Source organism: Haemorhous mexicanus, chromosome 1 (genome assembly GCF_027477595.1).
Source record: "Haemorhous mexicanus isolate bHaeMex1 chromosome 1, bHaeMex1.pri, whole genome shotgun sequence".
NCBI lineage: Eukaryota > Metazoa > Chordata > Aves > Passeriformes > Fringillidae > Haemorhous > Haemorhous mexicanus.
In genome coordinates, this window is record NC_082341.1 from 60,457,875 (window position 1) to 60,480,666 (window position 22,792).

The 22,792-nt window shown below is 39.3% G+C and overlaps 1 protein-coding gene across 1 annotated transcript in view; it reads right to left on the reverse strand.

Annotated features, from left to right (window-relative positions):
* Nucleotides 1-22,792, reverse strand: part of TPPP (tubulin polymerization promoting protein) — a 71,871-nt gene that overhangs the window by 13,470 nt on the left and 35,609 nt on the right. The window contains exons 3-4 of the mRNA XM_059850768.1: nt 15,574-15,727; nt 4,242-4,432 (exon numbers count right to left, since the gene is read on the reverse strand). Of these exons, the coding sequence (XP_059706751.1) occupies nt 4,242-4,432; nt 15,574-15,727 (345 nt within the window). The remainder of the gene's footprint in view (nt 1-4,241; nt 4,433-15,573; nt 15,728-22,792) is intronic.

The window sequence follows — 22,792 nt, forward strand, 5'->3', positions numbered from 1 at the left end:
TTAAATTTAATTGTCAGAATTTTTAGTTTAAGGTCAGTAAAATACATACTTTCAAATATCTTTGAAAGACAATCTCCATGCTGATGAAAAACACAATCTGTGACACGTAAATAGTTTTCAGATCTCCCTTTCCCTTCCCTAAATGAAAAGGAGGTAAGAAGTAATAAATAGTTTTAAAGAAAAGGGGCTAAATTTTGGCTATAGTCTAATATTCAACATTTCCCTTGGGATTCCAAATATTTAACTACAATTAATTACAACTGTTCATATAAGACCCATGAAATTATGTGTGTTTTTTAATGTCTGCTTCTCAGTAATGCTATTGTGATAGCTTTGATAACCACAAAGAGCAGGACAATCATTTTTGGTTTTGATATTTCCATCCTAATGGTTGCAAAACTCCCAGCAAATCTCTCAACTAAAGCTCATGGAGTGACTAAACAGAATTAGTAAGTAAGCCCTAATAAGAAAATTCCTTTTGACTACTGCATATTTTACTTAAAAACAACATCATTTTCAGAAAATTATTTGTAATGACTATTCATTTGCCTCAGTAAGGATTTTAGTTTCTTGCCCTCAGTCTTGTCAGGTTAAGCTTCAGTAGACACACAGGTAAGGATTGTGTACTGCCACAGTATTTAAATGAAATTCGGGTCTGTTCTTTAAGGCAATTATTTCTAAAAGCTATCTGACTTTCTGATCACATTTCTTTCGGTAGCATCTACTGTAGTAATGAAAGCAAAGATAACTAGGAACAACAGGGTTTTATAGAAGATGTCACATAAGACAGTGCTACATAGTGGAAGATGCTGAAAATCAAGCTGGAAATTTAGATGGAATCAATTGAGATGCCTCCCAAAAAAGAGAGGACAGTAAACCGCATTAGGTTCCCATGTCCTTACTTCAGACATGACATTTAGTTACAGTCTGCAGCATGGTGCATCGGAAGAGAATATGCTCAACAACACCCTAAGGGCTGAAAATGGGGCACCTCCTCAGCTATCCCTTCCTGTCATCTTTGAGGTATAAGCTGTACTTACTGTCCTGAGAGTTGAGGGAATAGCAGATGTAAGAAAATGTACTGTGCCTCATTCCCAAGCAGGCCTGGAACTTAAAAGCTAATAATCAAGCAAGTATTTAGGCTTTTAATTTCCTACCAATATTAGTGGAATAGTAAGAGCTTAAGTAGGTAGTGAACCCCTAATACACAGCTGCATAAGATGCTTTTATTCAGAGCCATTATTTTTCACACCAAATATAGTAAAAGAAAAAAACCCTCACTATCTTCCCAGCAACAACTTTCCTTTGTAACTGTCACATCAGAATGACTTATTTTCATGTATCACTTTGAGGTTTAAAACTATCAGACTGGAGAAACAAAGAAGAACAAAGAAGTGTGTTCCTCAAAATAAAATACTGCTATCTGAACCATCTTCTCAGGTTCTGATCCCAAGCTTACTATGGCATTGAAAGAATTTCAGATTTTGCATCAGGTACAAATAAAGTGCTTTGGTTCATGGCAGGGATTTTATACTGCAGAAGCAATGCAAAGCAAACTCTGGCAGAACCTCTGCTTGTTCCATCAGCGTCTTATAACTCAATTTCTAGACAGTGTCAGCTTGGATCTGCTTGCACTGTGAATTCCCTTGCATGCCTTCATGTGCTGATCTCTCTCTCACTTTGAACCAACAGCTTAAAACCTGTTTATATCTTAAAATCTTCCTAACCGATCACTCCTCCTGTATGGAAATATTCTGGCATTACAGACTCTGTACTCTGAGAAAACCAGTCTTTTGTGTACCTAAAAGCAAAGTGTCACCCAATGTGCCAGACAATAGCTAGCAACAAACACCCAGGTCAACAGTGTGCTCCTGGACTCTGCAGTAGGCTGGACTTCACCCTTTAGTGAGGCTGGGTCCAGAACTTTTCAGTTACCAGTGAGTTATTAGTCAAGTCTTAAAGTCAAAAGGAAAAACAGGGACACTGATTTTGCATGTAACTCAGTGGGACGATTCATCAAGGTTTGTAGGCTCAGCCTTCTTATTCATTAAAAAAACCAGGACTATCCTGGAGCCATCTTCAGATGCACAGGCACCAGTGACAAAGAATGCTCTTTACATTTAGACAGTTTACTACCATGCCAGAATAATTTAGCCACTGTTGGTATCAAGTATCCTATTTTCTACTTTGGAGTATGACAGGTCCCCAGTGCAACAAAGTAGTGGATAACCTTTCACTCTTCAAGAACACCGGGTAATTCTTGGAAAGGGTTCACAAAGCTGAACACTTTGCATCCTGAGCAGCTTTACATACACCTAAGCTCTTCACAAGTAACCAATGCCATCTGTAGGAAAGCAATTTAAATCTTTCCAGGAGCATGTGCTATGTTTTGGCAAACTCCCCTCCTGCTTAAAAACAAACATCAAAATGAATTATAAACAAACAAAAGGATGTCCAAGTCCACAAGGAAGCCCTTGCCTTTTGTTAGCAATTGTTGTTTAGGTTTTAGGCTGATGTATGGGCTCAAAGGGTCACTGAGGACAAAGTTACAGGACAGGCTACCACACAATGTCAGCAGAACAGAACATGAACAGTTTAAGGGCTGAAAACCAGAGCTCTCTTTCCATACATTGGCCAAATACAGACTGTTGACCTGCATGGCACATGGCAGCACACACTGCTCACCCATGTTTATGTACTCTCAGTGGGATGCTGGGTGGAGGGAGAGCAATACATCTATTAACATTGATTAAGAGCTGAACACGAAAATCAGGGCAGAAGCTCTTTTTGAAGGAAAGCAAGGCAGAACTGCAAAGAGCTGGTTTTGAGCACTGGACATCCTATCTTTCATAACTTTAGAGAAACTGAGTAATACATCAAGGTACTTGTTTAGCTCTTGCAGAAAAGTGGAATGGCCTTTTCTCTCCTTTTCAACCAATATTAAAAAAAAGTTATTTTTATTCCAATTAATTTCTTTTCTGGAATTAATTTAATTCTGGACCCCAGCTAGGTCACACTCAGCTGCCTGTACCTTAAACCTGTGGGACTGGTTCTCCTGGTAACATTGGAAAGCCATTCCCAGCAATACTATTGCTCCCAAGTCTGGTAGCAAAAGTGAACAGAGAATCAAATCCCTTGGATTCAAACAAATCAACCATTAAATGTAGCCCAGTTATAATGATTTGGGGTTTTTTTCTGTGGGAAAATTGCACCTGATTACATAGATATTAATTGTAAATGTCCTTACTCCAAGGGGCCATAAGCTTTCCTTACATATGTTAGAGCTTAAAGGGACTATGTGCAAAACAACATTCATTTAACAGGAATCTGATTGGCAGTGTTAAGTCATAAACAATATTTTAAAGTATTATTAGCTTAATGCCCTCTTCACTTCCAATGTGAGGCAGTGCAAACTTGAAAACAGCCTGTGAAAATCCTTAATTATACTTTCTTAGTAATGTCTTGTGCCTCATCTCTCAGGTTAGTACAATAGCTCCATCCAAATCCAGCCAGTCAGAACCATGCTACAGTACACACAAGAACAAGCACAAAGTATAGACAGGAGGAAAATAAGGGCTGATATTTTCCTACTCTTTCTGTTGACATAAAATACTTTAGAGCCTATATTGTCCTAGAAATAGCTTTTTTTTTTCAGTTTTCCAATGAGTGGTATATGACAATCACAGGCTAGAACCTAGTATATTACTACCACTTACTTCCCAATTGTTTATTTAAGAAAAGTGCTAGATCCCATATAAGACATTTAAAAAAACCCCTAAAACAATAGTCAAATGAAACTGCATAAGTAATGGGATATTCTTCAGAAAGACTGCTACAAAAGATCCTCTTTTCAAGAGGTTCTCTTTGACATCATCAGGGCAACTGAACACCGAGGAATGTTTGAGTTATTTTGCTTGAATTGACAAAGTGTGGTATGACTGCTCTTGACTTTGGCTTTGTTGTTTGTTGGCGTGGTTTTGTTTTCCTAAAGCTCAGCAATATAATGTATTTTTTACACCTACATATTATTTATTTTTGCCAATAGATGCATGAGGAATGTAATGAAGTGGCATTGTGCTGCAAGTAGCTCAGCAGATGTTGAAATCAGTTCCAGTTCCTGAAGACAACTTCTTGACAACATAGTCTCAACATTCACAATAACTGAAACATGTGGGATTCATAACATCATCCTTACAAATATATACTCTATTCCCCTCTGTGCTGTAAACCCTCAGCCTTACTTGTTTCCTTGTACTTTATGATCGTATGTGCCTGCATGCTTATAACCAGATACATATCCTGAGTTATCCACCAGATCTTCTCGGCCAGCTTTGCCTTTTCCTTTCCCACTGGCATCAAACCTCTCTTTGTGAGAACCCGTGAATTTTGAAGTATCTGTAAGGCGTGAAACAGTTGGAGATGCAACGGTTTTCTATTGGAAGAAAACAAAGAAACAAAACAAAAAAGACACATCAGAAATCAGCTATTCTTAAAATAGATACTTTTACATGCTACCAAGATTTACATCTTTGCTAATGACAAAGACTATGCAAATACCTACTCCTTCCCAGCAATAGGATACAAAAGATGTTTGTTTCTTGCCATTACATACAATGACAATAATAATACAGCAGAAAATGAAATAGCACAAATTATGTCAAAACCTTTTGGAAGAGACTTTCAGTATGAGATACTTTTGATAATAATCAAGTTCAAAGCACCAACAATATGAAGAAGTTTCATCTTGATTTCACATTTTGAACCATGTCCAAAATCCATTATGTCAACACAAAAGTATAAAAGCCTGGCTCCACCAATATAGAAAAAGTATTCCAATAAAACTAGAATTAATTGCTTCAAAAGACAATTTCATTCTAAACTCTAGGATTCATGAAAGAAGTAACAAACTGGAAGGACTGAAATTAATTTCTATTATTAGGAAATTAGCAGTCTATGAAATGGCACTGAGCAAAGATTTTTTCTTCCAGAGTCATAACAGGCTCTTCAAAAATCAGTTTTGTTGTCATTGAGACAAAAAAAAAATTTGACTACAGAAACAGAAAAAAAAATTATTTCACAAAACAATATAGAAGCATGACAACCTCTGTGCTTGGACTAGGATCAGCCTCTTTGATCCTTAAAATTTATATTTCAATTTTATTTTATTTATATTAATTAATTAAATTATATTTTAATTTTATTTATTTATTTAAAATCAGTTGAAGAAAAAACACACAAGACTTTTGAGCTAAAATGAACAAAAATGTTAAAATCTGGGCATTTTTTAATGTGCATCACCTGCCACTATCTGAAAGAAAATGACCACTAGAGCATTCTTTGCTCAAAACAGCATTGCTAAATGACCTTTAGGGACTTGTCTTGCAGTCTTAAGAGTACTATTTGCAGAGGTGGTTATTTTTCTATACTGAAAAAACAGGTATCAAGACAATGCTTAGGAAGAAGTATTGGTCTAATATATACAGTTTACTTGTTCACATTGACCTGGTAGCACCTTTTGACAAGGAAAACTCCAAATCCAAGACAAGGCCAATATATTCAATATGGAGTTAATTAAACTTAAATAATATTTGCTTTCCTTGTATTTAAAAACCATTATTTTACAGAAAATCAGTTTTGTCTACACCTGCATACACTCTAACATCACATCTACAAAGAAGTCTCAGAAACTCTAGCTGACTGCCCTTCCTTTACCAAATTCATCTCGGGACAGACTGCTATTCTGAGTATTTGTAATGGTAAACTTTAATACTATTTGAAAAAGAAAGACTACAGCTTCTGTCACTGATGTGCCCCTTCCCACATATGACATTATTATAATTGAAATCCTGTTGATTTGCTGTTGGCAAAATTCCTATAAAATGGGAGGCTCACCTTGTTTCCAACAATACAAAATCCAAGCAATGTTAATTCCTTGCACATTATGCAATCACTCCCTGAACTGATGCATTTGTATGAAAGATCAGAGATGAGATGCCACTACAAGGCTATGCAGAACACCTCATATCTCCTTTTCCTTTTTTTCCATCATTGTTATGATGAACATGTATACATTAAAAAGAAAATACTCCTTTCTTTTTAAGGTGGGGGTGAATATTTTTAAGCTTGTGCTAAGGTGCTTTCATTCAAAAAACTCTTTGTAAATACAGAGTAGAATATACAACAAGTTCATACCCATCCTGGGATCCTCAACCAGAAGCAGGTAGTGATACTATATATCACAGAATCATAGAAAAGTCCTGTGACTGAGCACTACTGAAAAAAGCCTTGCTCCATCATCTTTGCACCTTCCCTTCAGGTATTTATATACATGGATATGGGATTCACCCTTGAGCCTTCTCTTCTCCAGATTACACAGTCTCAGCTCCCTCAGCCTTTCCTCACAGGAGATATGCTCAGTCCCTCCATCACCTTAACAGCCCTTTTCTGGACTCTCTCCAGCAGCTAATCAGTATTCTCCAGGCAGCCTAGAATTGAATGCAGGACTTCAGATGAGATTTCACCAGTGCTGAGCAGAGGGGAAGGAGCACCCTGTTTGCTTGGCAATACTTGTAGTGCAGCTGAGATACCAGTAACATTCCATACAGCAAGAACACCTCTCCGGTTCAGGTTCAGCTTGGTGTCCATGAGCGCTCCCAGGTCCATTTCAACCAGTCTCCTTTCCATCTGCATGGCGCCCTGCACATACTGGTGAGTGGGGCTCTTCTTACCATCTGCAGGACTTTGCACTGCTTGTGAGCTTGCTGAAGGTCCTGTCAGCCCAGATCTCCAGACTGTGAGATCCCTCTGGGTGGCAACCATCCCATCTGGATGGCCTATTAGCCACTCCTCCCAGCTCTGTGTCATCAGCAAACTCACTGAAAATATACCACACGCTATCATGAAGATGATTAATGAAGATGTTAAACAGGACTCGACTCAGTATGGACCCCTGGGGTACACCACTGTTTTCCAGCCTCCAACTAGACTTTGCAGCGTTCATCAATACCCTCAGGACCCAACCATTCAGCCTGTTTTCAATCCACTTCAGTGTCTGCCCATCCAGCCACTACAGCACCAGCTTGAGGGGCTGTGAGACTCTTGTAAGAGACCACATCAAAGGCCTTACTAAAGCCTGGGTAGACAACGTACTACTCCCTTCTTCCCCTGTCTAGTTGGGCAGTCATTTAATTGTAGAAATTACAGGTCAGTCAAGCACAACTCTCCCTTGGTGATCAACCATGCTGCTTACTCCTGATGACTTTCTTCTCCTTCAAGTGCCTGGATATGATTTCTAGGACTAGCTGTACCATTACTTTCAGTGTCTTGAAATGTTTATCCATAAAGATTCCTCTATAAGCTAATGACTTATTTTTAGTGAACAGCCTCTATAAACTGAATGTGCAACTAACTGTTCTTATCAAAATGGTTTTATTCTGTTTCTGAACAAAACCAACTATACAGATTAAACTGGGTATGGAGCAAAAGGCAAAACCAATTGAAAGGGTGGCTGTGAGCTCATTCTCTACAACCTATCTGCTCATTATTGCATAAGGGTATGGGGAGGCAAATAAAAAAAGTGAGGGGTGGGGGGGAGAAAGCTGACCATCCTTCTTAAATAAAGAAAAATGTAGGAAGAAATATAGTGAAGAGCACAAAGGGCTGGATGAGAAGAGTTTCCACAACAGCAAGTTACTACTCTTCTTTTTCACAATGAATCACACACAAATGATTCTGCCCTGTCATACAGCAATTCTGTTTGAACTGTTTACTATCTAGAGTAAGTTATATAATTTCTCTACATTATTCTAAAGGAAATAAATTCCTTGGGGCCAATCTCCTCCTTTTTTTTTTTTTCTGAGACCATAGAAGCCTTCATTTTCCATCTCTTATTTGCACATACAGTCAACCACAAAGTTTGCCTATCACAGAAAGTGCCCATGAACTTAAATATTTTATTTTAAAAAAACTTTGCCTTAGGAAGAAAGTTCTACCTACACAACAGAATCAAACATAATCATTTAGTGTTCCAAATTGAGTTTATTAATTTTTTGTGCATTTTTTCTTAGAAATCCAGTATTTTTCCTCACTTTGTGTGTCTACAAAGAAGTGCTGCTAAGATTGCAAGGGGCTTGGAGCATGTGACATACATGGAAAAGATGATGGGAATGTGTTTATAAAGACGCAGAATTAAAAAGGGAGAGACAAATCTTATTCCTGTCCTCAACAGAGTGGTTATATTAGAAACAGAAACAGTTTAGAAGTAAACAATAACGGGCATGATTTGGAAGACATGAAATTCCAACTAGTCACACGAGAATTTTTCACCACTGTGGTTGGTCAAGCCTGGAAAGAGTGGGGGATTCTCTGTTCCTGAGGATTATCAAAACTTAAAATGACTAAGTCACAGAACAATTTAGGTTGGAAAGAGCCTTTGAATATGAGTCTTTATCTAGCATAAGGCCCTGCTCACAGCAAAGCTCAAAGAGGCTTCTATAGAAACTTCTCCAGTCAAGTCCTGAACCCCTCCGAAGTCCCAAAGCCTCCATGGGCAACTTGTTCCAGGGTCTGACCACACTGCAGGTAAGTAAAAAAACCGAAACAATCCAACATCTCATCCAAATTCCCTATTACCAATAGTGCAACTTCTGTCTGAAGCAGCCCTCATACCAAAGACAGGAAGTGAAAGCTGTTGTCTTTAAACTCTGGAAACCTTAACAAATGCCACATTCCTCCCATGCCCTCTCTTGAGGAAGACAACTCTGCAAACTTACACAGATTTTGCCTGCTACCTCAAGATAACTAAAGAATCAAGAACCAGTTTACAGAGCAAGCAACACAATCCATTTCACTATATTCAAGAAATTGAATTAGTTCCAGAAATGCATTATAAGCCCTTAGGAAACTGAAACTAATTACTGTAAAAAGGAAATGAGAGCACAGAAGTCAAGAACATGAATTTGGTCTACTGTAGCACAGAAGTATATAGCAGTTTGCCAAAGAAAAATATATGAACTGAAAGCTCTGCAGCTGCACTGGCTTGGCTTGGTTGTACCAGGAAAACTGGATGAATTTCATGGACTCAAAAGACCCCACAAAATCAACTCTTGTGTCAAAAGGCTAGAAGCATCACATGAAGCTAGTGAAGCCACAATCATGAAAATAAGGTAACAATGTGAGACTGGAAGATTTCCCACACTTTCAACGCTTTTCCCTCCAGAACAAAGCAGAGCCAAAGAAGAGGAAAGACAATTCCGTGCTGCCAGGGTAGCGCTCCTCATTTTCTGTCAGCACACATTCCCATCCCTTCCTCAAAGCTCACGGTTCAAAACCCAAGCAAATGTCACAAAGGCTTTGCACCCAGCACAGGGCAAAGGGCTCCACGAGCAGGGCAGTGCAGCACACGCTCCTGCACCTGCACAGGGCTCACTCCTGCAGCACCACAGCCCCTGCCAGACTTGCGGCAACTCTGCGCTGGGCAGCTCTGCACACAGCATGGCACCATCCCAAAAGGCTCTCCACAACCACTTCTGGGAAGGAAAAGCACCGGGAAAACCTACTGGACTTCAGGAACATCTCACCTTCCAAACAGACACCGAGTGCCCTGGCTTGCACAATGAACTCTTGGCTCCACTCAAACAACTTTGCCTCCAGCTATTTTCCACCCTTGCCATCGCTGACAAAGATTCCAGCTTGATTTAAAGCTGCTCCACAGCTTAGGCAGAAACTGAATGATGCAAAACCCTGCAGTTGGGTTTTCTGCTTGGTTTTCCTTCCTCAATTACAAATGTCCAGATAGCAGAGACACAGTCCCTGCCTGCTGAGGGACTGGCCGTGCTGGGAGTGCCTCCACTGCCACAAACACTGCTGACAGGCAGTGGGTGAGCTGCTCCTCTTACTCCGCACCACAAGGGTGCAACACCTTAGCCACAGCACTCCTGGCCACACTGCCAGCTGCAGCCAGCTTTCCTTGCTGAAATTGAGTGCTTTCCAACATTTGCTCCTTCAACCGTAAAACTTCACCATCTAACAGCACATCTTCCTAGAAGAAGTTGCCATGGAGATTTCTTTATGCAATTAAAATGTTCTGGGAGCCTGCAGAATCAGCACCAACATTCATAGTCTCAGCAAGGTTTTGAAAATTACTGGTCTGCTGGTAATATCCACAACCTTTGTAAAAATAAGAAACGAAAAATGAGTGCAACATGGAAAAACAATTTCAAAGGGAAAGTCTGCCCTTTTTGGGATGTGGGAGTTGTTGTACCAGAACTCCATACCAAGACTGTATTTACTTTGTTTTAAATTCATGGGAATACATGCACATGCATTAGAAGTCCGCAGAAAGTCAGAAAGACAGATCAAGCTTCAAATAAAATTTGGATTTCATTCCTGTTCCTTTGTTTTAGTGCATGCACACACACACCCACACAAAAGTAAATGATAAGCAACTCCACTTCAACAGGGCCAGAACGTAACATCATTTTAACTCATCCTGGTGAGAACTTTCAATGGAGTGGTTCCCAATAATGCCACTCAGATGATATAGCACTGCAAGTCCTAATTCTATATACATACCTAAACCTTCTCACTTACTAGGTGTCCAGCAGAGACAGAGGAAAGACATCCAAAAGGTGCCTTATATGTGACACCACTTAGAGCAACAAATTCACATAAATCTGCCTGACCCAGGTCTGGCTCCATCAAGAGAAGACCATGTAAAATCCAGCTGTAAGGGCAGACCAGGTTTTATTTGGCAGCTACAAGAGACCGTTTCCTTTCCTCCTCTCTAAGATTAGCCCTTTAACTCCCATTCTCCAGCACTTCAACAGTCCAAGTCACTGCACAATCCCAACTCATGGTATCTAGTAGCCTGATTAATATGATCTCCTGCAAAAACAGTGTGCCAACACTTCTCTGAGGAGTTTTTCATTCTTGTTGGTGGTGAAGACAAAACAGAAAGGGAAATACATTATAAAGCATTTTTTCTTTTTTCAGTGAGGGTATTTCTGAATCCTTCTTCAATTTAATGTTACAACCAGTCTTTAATGAGACTTGGTCCAAAGCTAGATGCTGTCATCATAAGCCTTTACATACACTACCATCCCTCTTCCTCATTTTTTTCATATATTTCCTGAAGAGCCTCTATTTATCCAGTGCAGCACTCCAGTCAGAAGAGCTGTGTTAACACACCTGCACAATCCCAGTGAATCACATCTCTGCAACTAATTTGCCCTGCTTTCCCCATACTACATGCTTTTGTGTGCAGGCGTTAGAGACTGACCCTATGTCCTGCAGCATTTATAGAAGTGCAAAAACCTCCCTTGTCAGGCTTGTCACCTAAACATATCTGCTCTGCCCCTTATGATCTTTCATCTTCAGGCTATGGCAATCTTCCATACCCAGTCTAATAGTCTCCTCAGCAGACCAGTAAGCTTAGTTTGTAAACATACTCTTGGTTTTTACCTTGTTAGATTTATTCCATGCATGCTGAGTAGCCCACATTTCTCTGGTCGTAGAAGCCAAAGCCCCATCTTCAAGAGAAGCCATACAGTCCACTTCTACCCAATCTTTCCTCCTCCCGGGATTGGCAAGACAAGATCTCAGCTCCTTACCCATCACTCTCATCCCTAAACCTCTGTAGTTCCCCTTTATATGTGCCAGGTTACCTCCAGAGCAGTACTCTGGGTACCCACAAGGAAGAGAAAGAGAAAGAAGAGGTCCATGTGAGGAGGCTGGACAAATCTTGGCCGTGCATCTGCAACAATCCCGAATCCTGGCACCTACCAAGCAATAAAACTCCTGAGACATCAGGTGAGATCAGAAAATACATGCCTCGACCATCCACAAGAATCTCCAGTAATTCTCTGTGACTGGTACCCATTACTCCTGACTCATGGTACAGCACTGTTGCCAGAGTATAGTGTCACCCATTACGGAAATGGGAAGTGTAATTGTACATGAGATATTTGGGATGGCAAAATTTTCTGTGACTGTTCATTCAACTCCTTTCCAGACTTTCACTAATAGACAGCTCATGCTAAGGCCTGATATAACTACAAATCTGTGGCCAGCCAAAGATTCATTCAAGCAAGGATTCTTAAAAGAACCTGTCTGTTCTCACAGGGTGAGATAGTGCTGGTCAACATTATCACTCATTTTCCCCTTTTTGTGTGAACACTAAATTCAGGTTCAGCTGACTCTGACGGGCCTTGTTGATCCTCACCAGTGCTTAAGATACTGCATGTATTCTGAAATTGAACAACTAGAGGTGGAGCAGATCTGTGACTTTTTGTTGCCAGAAGCCACAAGCTTTCAGCCTTTTCTATCTCAATAGTCTCTGTCCACTTGGTTTTCAGCTGTCACTCCTTCCTCCTACACCTTGTGTAGTTTGGGTTTTCCACAAGCACCACGTCAGTCTCCTCTTCATCTTCTCCCGCCATCTGGAATCTCAGGACCTTGACCACAGCACATCTCCCACAAGAGTGGCCACCACTGCTCTGACCTCCAGGAAGACACAGGAGCTCTCTGAAGCATTCAAGGTGGATATAGGACTTCTTCCTAATAGAGCCAAGGACTCTGATGTGCTAATGGCAGTTCTGCAGACTTTAAATCTTAATGGAAGTCCATGTGCTGGACAGTATCTCCTGCAGCTTTTTCAGACTACCACTGTATAGTCTTCAAGGAGAGCCACATAATCTTAAGTGGAATTCCTAAGCCTCTTTGCACTTCTGCTGCAACAACTGTTTTGTCTACTTTACCATACTCTGTGGGTTGCACCCTGGCTTCCTTGCTTTTGCCCTAACAGGTATGTTTTGGTGAGAATATGATCTTGCCCACATCAACATCTCCCTGAGCACCCATCATCCAGCTTTTAAAGTGCTGTTGCTGCTGTACTGCCCTGCCACCCATACTCCTCTCACCATGAATCTCACTGGATTGAGCCCTGAACAACCTGATTTGGCTTTAAGTTAGCCCTCTTGTGAACAGAAGGTTTGAATGAGATCATCCCAGATTCCTTACACTTGAAATTGTTCTGCATTTCTATTCAAGGACCCTGATGAATATGCACTGAAGTTCAACTGGTTTTATTTTAACAGCAAACAATAACCAAAGTAAGGATCTGTTCCCCAGGAGGAAAAAAACTGCAAAAATTCAGCATTGTTATGGCACACAGCTCTTGGTACAGGAAAAGAAAGAACCCCAGTTTTGCTCTTTGTAACCTTTGTGTAGGAATGAGGACAACTAAAAGGCCCCAGAATTCATTTACATGTCTGCTTACAAGCTGCCAAAGTTACACGACCTGTACTGTATATTCTACTGAGAGATCACCACCAAGTGAGCTAATAAAGCCACTGGCTTTGTTAGCCCAGATCACTTTCCTGTGTTTTTCTTCCTCTGTGACAAAGTCAATTATATATGCTCTGTTCCCAGATTAGAAAGCAGCCTAAACTTGGTTTCAATATCTGGCTGCTGAGCCTTCTCAACCACATCAACAGCAAGCAGGGATTTTTGTAAATCTATGACATTCTTAAGGAGAATTAAAAATAAACAGAAGATAAATCTTCTATCACTTCTATCCCAACATGCACCAAAACCTGCATTGTCTGATGTGAAGATAAACTTTCTGCTGTCCTGCTGAAGGAGTGCTTTCGCCAGGCTGCCATTTAGTCCACACATACTACCCCTGCCCCCTACCTCCCCAGAATACCCAGCACAGAACATGAGAAGAAGCCAAGACACAAAATTCCCCATGTGCTGCTGAAGTATTCTTATCCACAAGCTTCACTTAATAATATTTTCAACTCTTTCCCCAATATATTTAGAGTAATGTGTCAGTAGTCACAAAAAGTTTTCTGAGACCTGAACCAAATCCACATGACCTATAGCAGAGTTTTACAGAGCAGGGCACACACTACATGGCATGACTGATTTACCTTAGAACTTTTAAGAAAAGCTTAATGTAACTTTATCTAACCATACAGAAAGCAGCACAACTTAAAATTTCCACAATATTGACTTCCCAAAGTAAACAAAGCATTAAAAGCTTGCATAGAGAATTCATATCTGCACTCCTGGGTTGCAGGAGGAGAGTGGCCACATATTCATTTATTTATTTTAATGTCTTTAATTGTCACGTTTGCAGGTCTTTTTTACCATCCAGGAACTAAATTAGCATGAGAAAACAAACATGAAATTTGGTTTTACATACATACACACATACACTCCCAGCCTGCAATCTCCCTCCTTTTTAAGCTCTGCCTCCTACCCCTTACTTTTTCAGGTAGCAGAAGAAGATATTCTGATCCCCCTTTCTCAACGTCTCAACTCTCCCCAGAACAGCACATATTGTACAGCCAAGACTCACATCTCTGGCTCATATTCCCCTCTGCTCTTTCTCCCCCTGCTGCTGGCACACTGGTATACCTCTGCTGAACCCATGTGATACTACTTTGAATCTGCAAAGCTCTCTCATCCACATACCCCACACAAAAAGAGACTATTCCTTTAGCAGCAGCACGGCTCGTTTCAATGTCTGCCTGCTGAAACACCAAAAATGGAATCAGGAGTGAGGCCTAGAAGAATGTACACAATTTGAAGGAAGAATCCCTGAACAGATGAAGAAGTTATTCAAATTTATTAAGGTAAGTGAAGAACAAAAAGGAAGGTTCAAGTTTTAAGACTGTATCAAAGTTACCACTTGTTTTAAATGAGAGTAGAAGAGCAATAAAATAAAATCTTGCAAAAAGCTGATTTATTTTACAACTCAAAAGAGATCTTTCCACTTGATGTTTACACTGATCATTTGTAGAGAACCAGTTTCTGAAAAGATTATATTTTCATTTGCAGCTTTACAGGCAAAATTTAGGAGGATCACAAATTTTAAGCAGATGAACTAAACTGACAGAACTATTCAAGCTGATAGTAAACACTCCAGTATCTCCTAAAATACTGGATAAAAGCTTGCCTAGCCTGGGCATCTAAAAGGACAACCAAGCTTATGTACAGTATGCATTATAGCTCCCTTTTCACATACAACACTTAAGACCAGTATTTGAAAACGAAAAAGAAAGAACATTATAACTCTGACAGACTTGGAACAAATAAGAAACAAAGACCGGACCACATGATAATTATTCCCAGATTTCCACTGCTCTGGGATTCACATGGTGTAATAAATGCATTTTAAGATGCCTTTGCTTTTTGGTATTTCACAAAACATCTTAAAAGTTTTTATTGAGGCTCTAATGCTACTACACTCCTTTTGATTTGGATACACCACTCTTCAAGAACATTTCATTGTTGTAAGCATGCACAAGAGCTCAGGATATTCCTGACATGCTACTACATGGTAGTACAATTCCTAGAAGGAGCAATCACAGTGCCACACAAGAACACACAATAGCGCAATACTCAGTTGTTGCACGGTCTTTGCTCCAATTCTGCTTTGCAATTGCTGCCTTCGGGCTCACAGAGAAATTGGATTTGTGGATTGTGGAGGGAAATGGTGAACAAATCAACACTGCAATAGAACAAGGGACAGGTAGAAACAATCTGTCCATTAGACCAGCAACATACCGTTACTCCAGTTAAACCTGGGCCTTTTCCTTCAATTAGTTTATACATTTCTTGAAGTGCTTCCTCATCACTTTTGCCTTTAAATCGCTTCTTGGAGAGTTCTTGAAGAGCTTCCTTAAACTGCTCAAAAGTAATAGTTCTTACAGACTTTCCCCTGTTGAAACACACAGCAATTGAGAGAAATTACAAGAGAGCACAAAAAGCATTTCAGAATGCAGAATAAAGAACAGCAGAATGGTTTCAGTTTACCACAGTGAACAGAAAACTGCAAGAGAACAGGAAAGTCCATGCAGCCCATTTATGGCGTCAAATAAAACATATCCCAGGAATACCACTTTATTTTTATATGTACATCAGCAGGATAGCACTTCATAGACTTCCCTTGATGAATGTTCAGAAATAAAGAGGAAATAAAGCGACTGGGTCTACTGTCAAAATGCCTGCAGCTCATCAAATTAAATACAGTCTCATTTGGTTGATCACTTATAATGCCTGCATGTATAAGACAAGATGTGAAGCATCTTAGGTGAGTCTTTTTACTTCCTACTTTTTATTCCTCTTTGAATATCTTGTTATCATATTATTTATAAGTCACAATTCATGTATTCACAAATAAATTAAGAATTATTCTGCTGTTGTGTAAAGCAAACCACTGAAAAGCATTTAAAAACTTGAAATTCCTTCTCAGTTGAAGACTGACAAGTTTTTAAATGACACATTTAAATTCAATACCTGTTTTCCTTTGTATATCATCATCTTCAAAAAACATTTAAATGTATGCAGAAAACACAATACAGCACCCTGGTAAACTCATAGATTTTGCTGTACAAGTGTGTGGTGCAAATTCTGATAATGGGTAATTCACACTTTACAAACACCAGTTTATATTGTCATTCCGGCAGATCTTTTTTGGTCCATCACACCAAGGGTTTCAGTTGATAGAACTCTTACTAAGCATTCACCGCAGTGATATGTTTAAACAAAAGAAGGTTAATGCCTGTCTGTTTTCTAGCATTTTAAAATATTCAGTTTAGGCAGGAGATAACGTTGCAGAGTATGCACTGCTCCACTCAATTCCCTAATATTAACCTAGTATAAGTGTTCCTCATTTTAAAATTCAGGTATGAAGCAACAGCATCAGTGTGTTTACTCACCATTAAACAAAAGCCAACTATTTTTAGTTGTTACAGAAGAGACAAACCACATCTTTTCCTGTATTAGTAAACTACAGATTCTTTGATATTTAGAATAAGAATTTACACCCCAAAATGTAGCCATGTATTTTGAACTAAAGTTTAGCAGATAAATAGAACCATTTTCAAAAAGATGCTTTGATACTTATGCTGATAAAATCTTAAATAGTACCATCTTCAAAAGCAGAAAATGTTTACATTACAAAACTCTCAAAGTTTAAGTAATATTTGAGAGTCAATGTTGCTGGGAAACATACTACTACACAAGTTTTGTTTGCTGCTTGAGCATTTATTTTTATGCCAATTTAGAGAACATTTCAAGCAAATCAGGGTAAAAAAATAACCAAGCACCACCACACAACCCAGAGCAGTCCTTTCAACAGAGACAGCTGTTTATACAGGAATAAACAATAGATGCTAGGATAGAAAAAGTGTGCACCAGCAACAGAAATCTTGGGCTAGAAAAGCAGCACACAGAGATCTAATTTTACTTCAAGTGTCAAAAAGACCATTGTCAAGAACAATTCAGCTGTACATCATGGATTTATCTTTGATCTTTTAGACACCTTCAGTGGTCAAATCCCTCTCAGCTGAGGGATGCCTCCACTAATGAAAAGGGGAAATGAGATTTCTGGTTTAGCAACCAACAGTTAGAAAGTGACTCCTACTTCAATTAACTAAACAAAAAAGAAATTTTATCCCAGGCTTTTAAAACAAAGAGAAATCAGTTATTCACAACAAAATTCAACACTAAGGAAACCCTTTACATAATTGTTCATTACTAGTATTCTTTATTTTCAATGCAGCCCAACATATGAATCAAATGTCAGCAACCGCTACAAAATAAACTTTATGTGTTTTTTGGCCAAACTGCTGTTTGCAACTGCTGGTCAGCTTTAGGTAAAGCATGTGCTGGAGAATCTCAGAATTAGCTAGTAAAAGAACATCATGACAGTAGAAATAAAGAATATAATCCAGCATTTCATTAATCAGAAAGGTGAAATAAACTGCAATTAACTGCCTGGAATTTCTCCAGGATTCTCATTAATAGGATTAACATCCCTCTTCTGATGAAACAAGTCCAAGAACTTTTAAGCAGCACAAGAGGTCAAGACTTCATTTTGTTTTGCCTCTCTTTTAGAAAAAGCAAGCACTGTCAATCACTGCAATCACTGCTGAAGCATAGCAACACCCCAAGGCCCTAAATTCTCTACAGACTCACAGCCAAGCCTAGCATTCAGGCCTTGCCAAAGGCAGTTTTCTGTAGCTTGGATCATCAGTCAGGATCATCGCAGTGGGAAAGAAAATTACCACTTTCAGCAAAACCGGCCAAAATTCATGTCAACTTGTTATTTTTCACAGAATATTCTGAGCTGGAAGGGACCCACAAGGATCATCAAGTTCAACCCTTAAGTGATCAAACCCATGACCTTGTCGCTACTAGCGCCATGCTCTAAACAAATGAACTGATCTCAGGGTTTTATTAACACATGAAGAATTTCTGCTTGCACACTTATTAAGTAGAAGAGCATAACTTTTTCTGTATGAATTAAAAGGAAAAATGCATAAACATGACTGCCAAGAAGAACAAAGAACATTTGGTCCAAGACACAGGTATAGCTACCTTTCGCATTTCATCTCTTCCCTGTCACTTACATGGGGCAAGGAAATGAGTGGATTTTTTCCCTTCAGCTTAGGTAAAATCACAAATTGGACACATATATGACCAATGTACTATTGCAGCTGAACCCCGAAAGAGAAACAAATGTGCATCGTAGCTGATATTCTTCACCAGACAACAACACTAATAAGAGTGATGCTAAAAATAGGATTGGGAGTGAAGGAATTTTTGCAACTACATCCCAGTTTCCTAATTAAAACAGCTTTCATTTTGAAATTTGTTATCTTTTTCTACACTCCAAAAATATCCCTTCTTGCTCCCCCATGTAATAAAAGATTATCAAATCCACCTGTAAAGCATCATAATTAACTCCAAAACTCTACAGCTATAACATATGCCAAGTCTTGTGGAAAACCCTAGGAACACAACACGTTCTTGCACTTTTGGTATGTGAGGTATGGTACACGTATGCCATGTACCAGCATCTGAATTATCAAGCAGCAATCCTATACCCCTCCTCTCCCTAGAGACAGGTCTTGAAGAGCCCTGAGCAGTTGCTGTCATCATGATTACTAACTAGAACAGCATGCTCCCCTCTCCTCTGTCTGTACAGTCATGGGTTGAATGTATAGGAGACCACTGACTGAGTAGGTAGAAATGACAGAGGAAAATCTTTCAATGAACCTTGATTTACTCTCTCCAATTCAGGTCCACAAAAACACCCTAGGGATAATGACTTGCAAGTACTATTGGATGGAAAATTGGACATGAGCCAGCACCATGCACTCCCAGCCCAGAAAGCCAATAACTGAATCCGGGGCTGCACCAAAAGCAGCAGGGGAGCAGGGTGTGGGAGGGGATTCTACTCTGCTGTGCTGAGAGCCCACATGGAGAACTGCATCCAGCTCGGGGGTCCCCAGCACAGGAAACACACTGACCTGTTAGAGCGAGTCCAGAGGAGGACCACAGAGTTGATCAGAGAGAAGGAACAGCTCTGCCAAGAAGACAAATTGGGAGAGCTGGGGTTCTTCAATCTGGTGGAGACACGGCTCCAAGAGACCCTGCTGCAGCTTTTAGGGGGCTTACAAGGAAGGATGGGGGCAGGCTTTTGAGCGGAGTTGTGATAGGGCAAGGTAATGGCTGCAAAGTAAAATAGGGTAGATTCAGACCAGACATAAGGAAGACATTTTTAGGAGGGTGGTGAAAAACTGCATGAGGCGGTCCAGAGAAATGATAGATGGCCCATCCCTGGTCAGGTTGGACAGGGCTGTGAGCAGCCTGGTCTCATCCAATACATCCCTGCTCTCTGGGAGAAGGGCGAGGTGGTGGTGTTTACCTAGATGACATGTAAAAGGCTCCCTCCAACTCAAAGTGTATGAAAAATTATAATACTATGAACACAGCATAACACACAAGGCTGTCATACCCCCAGTTTATTTTCCCCATTTTTAACATCCTGTTCACATTCAGGAAATCCCTTACTTGTACCAGCTTTTCAGACCTCATGAACTTAAGAAAAAAACCCAAACCCATAACCCCCCAAATAAACTAATTCCTTTTTATTAAGCAACTGCTACAAAGAATCAGCTTCTTTGTGTATATTCGTAACTTGTTTTTAGAAGTTCATTATAAATATCTCGTTTCCATGGGAATAACAAAACAAATATATTCACTTTCATTTTCCAAGTGTTACAAGTTCAAACAACTTGTCTACAATTAAGTACGCCAAGGGTGATCACTCAGCTCTTAACACTCATCTCTCTTAGGTTTAGCATTCCAGAAGTTAGCATAGAAAGATTAAAAACTATGTATGTTGAAAAAAAAATTTCTAAATCAAGACATCAGAATGAAAATTAAAACTGACCAGAAAATAAGACAAAATGGAAAATAGTAACAAACAAGGGGAAAAAGGTTTTTACAAAACAAGGTGTCATAAAGTTGGCCACTTCAATGAAAAGAACAAACTATATGAGGGACATGAATAATAAAAATTTTTAAAGCCCTATACTTCATTATGACACAAAGAAACCTTTATGTTTAGAAAGGATACATTCTTACATACCATTCTATTTTAAGCTCTGCTTCTTACAACAAACAGAATTACTGTAATGCATCATCCTTCAGTGGTGGAAACTGTGTTCATGGTACAATAATGACGGCCTCCTGTATCTATGCCTACATTTGGGAACAGAATGAACATACTCAGAAGAATTTTAGGAAGCTTCCCATTACTTCCCCTTCCTTGATAAGTCTTTCCACATGTGGCTACTACGTAATGGGAGATTCTGAACTGAAGTTTGAAATCCTCAGCTTGCTCTTGGGAGCCCAAGTTCACCCATATAAAAGCATCAGTTCCGTGTCTGGACATCAGCACAGTAAACAAAGTGCAAAGTATCAATCATTGGCCCAAAGCAGATTGGAACAGCAAGCGACGCAGCTTTCATTTGCAAATATTACTCCTAACAGTGCCTCGAATTCCTAAATATGAAAGTGTACTACTACAAATGGATACCATGGAGTTGAATACTATTTGGATTAACAGTTGCCCATAATTTCAGCTGAAAAGCTACACAATTACACTCCATATACCCGATACACAAAATCCTTGACTGGTACTAGAGATCTTTATCTCCAGAGCACTAAAATAGCTCAGTGTTAATAGAACAAAGTCTACAACTTAATAGGTCCTGCTGTAATCTCCAATCTACCAAAAGTCGTCCCAAATTCCCATCACAAGAGGATACTCTTCTATTTGCTTCCACTGAAGATAGGAAAGAAAATGTAGAATTGCTGAGAGAAGCTTCTATTTTTGTTAGTATGTCAGACAGGATTATGGCAGGATACAATAACCAGGACTGTTCTGCTGTGGAAATTGTCATCTACGGTCTAAGGAGTATAGCAGGTCTGACGGGTCTAAAAACACTGTAACTAGAAGTGGGAGCCCAACAAATGTTTTTGCATAAACTCTAACAGAAGGAGTTTTGTTTGTAATTCTAAATTCACCAGGGACTTGAGTGTCTGATCAACTGAACAGTCAAATAAAACTCAACACCATCTTTTCTTGTAAATTAGAAAAGGACTTCGGGTACTTCCTATATTTATTCCCTTCCAAGGCAGTCTCATTCATTCAGAAAACAGAATGAAGGACCAAGCTGGCAAGAGAATGCATGAGCAGCTTATTTGTCACAGTTTCTGACTTACTGGCACAATAAGCCTGATCAGGCTATTTCTGATTTGCCACTATTGCTCCCACATCTATGTAGGCAACTATTAATTAATACTGAAACATTTCTTAATTATCACAAGTAAACACTGAAAATTATTCAAATTAATCACATAAAGGGATCATCACTGAGAACAAGACCATTAGTCAGGCGTTTTATCCTAAGTACTAACTAAAGGCACATATCCTAATGACATTCAGCCCTGGCTTCACACTTTAGCTGCTTCTCTTTTATCTTAACATGCCACACCAAAAACTCACTTCAGCTGAAACTTACTGATTTTCATACAAAGATTTTTCCTACTTTCCACTTTACAGCAGCAAAACTGTTACAGCCTGTTATTACTGTTACAGCCCAGAGCATTCACCTCTCTTTGTTTAGGAGAACAGACACTTTCTCTTCCTTGCTACTTCTAAAAACACCAAGTCTTCATGATGTGGTCTATAAACATAATGTATATCGATAACAATTGCTAGCGTTATTTTTACTGCACGCCTTGACAATCATAAGGTACCACATACAAATTCAAATTCCTTGAAGCAAAACAGGCTTGTTTGCAGGTCTCTGCAAAACACAACACTCATCTAACAGATGTATTTTTTTTCGAAGAATGTCTGTTGTAATGCTATCATCACAAAGTCCAAGGCTGTGTAACCAAGAAGCAGATTATGCTGCTGGGCTGGTGGTTAATTTTTTTTTTTTTTTTTGTAGTTTACAATTTTCACTTTCTCCTCTCTTACACAACTCAGAATTTCTGAGCTATAGGCACAATTCATAGCCAAGAAGTCCCAAACTAAAGGTAGGTCCCTAGGCAGCTAACCAGGCCAGTAGAACCTTGCAATCTAATGGAGTATTAAAGATATCCTGTGAAGGTCTGGTTTTCACTATGTATCAGTCAAGAACAGAATAAAAAACCTCTTAGATATATAGTGCAAAAAAACCCTTAAAAATTAAAAAGAGAAGATTTTCTTGGATAAAACTGAACGATGTATAATTAACCCAAAGCACAGGCTTGCGTATAAATTTTAAAAATAGAGCTGAGGATACATGAGCAAGCAAAGAAAGCTACTTTAATACTATCAGGGTATTTGCACTGTACTAACTAACAGCTCTAAAGAGATTTGGTTAAAAAACAAAATTAAGGTAACAAAACTTCAGATATCACCTTGCATCAGACTTCT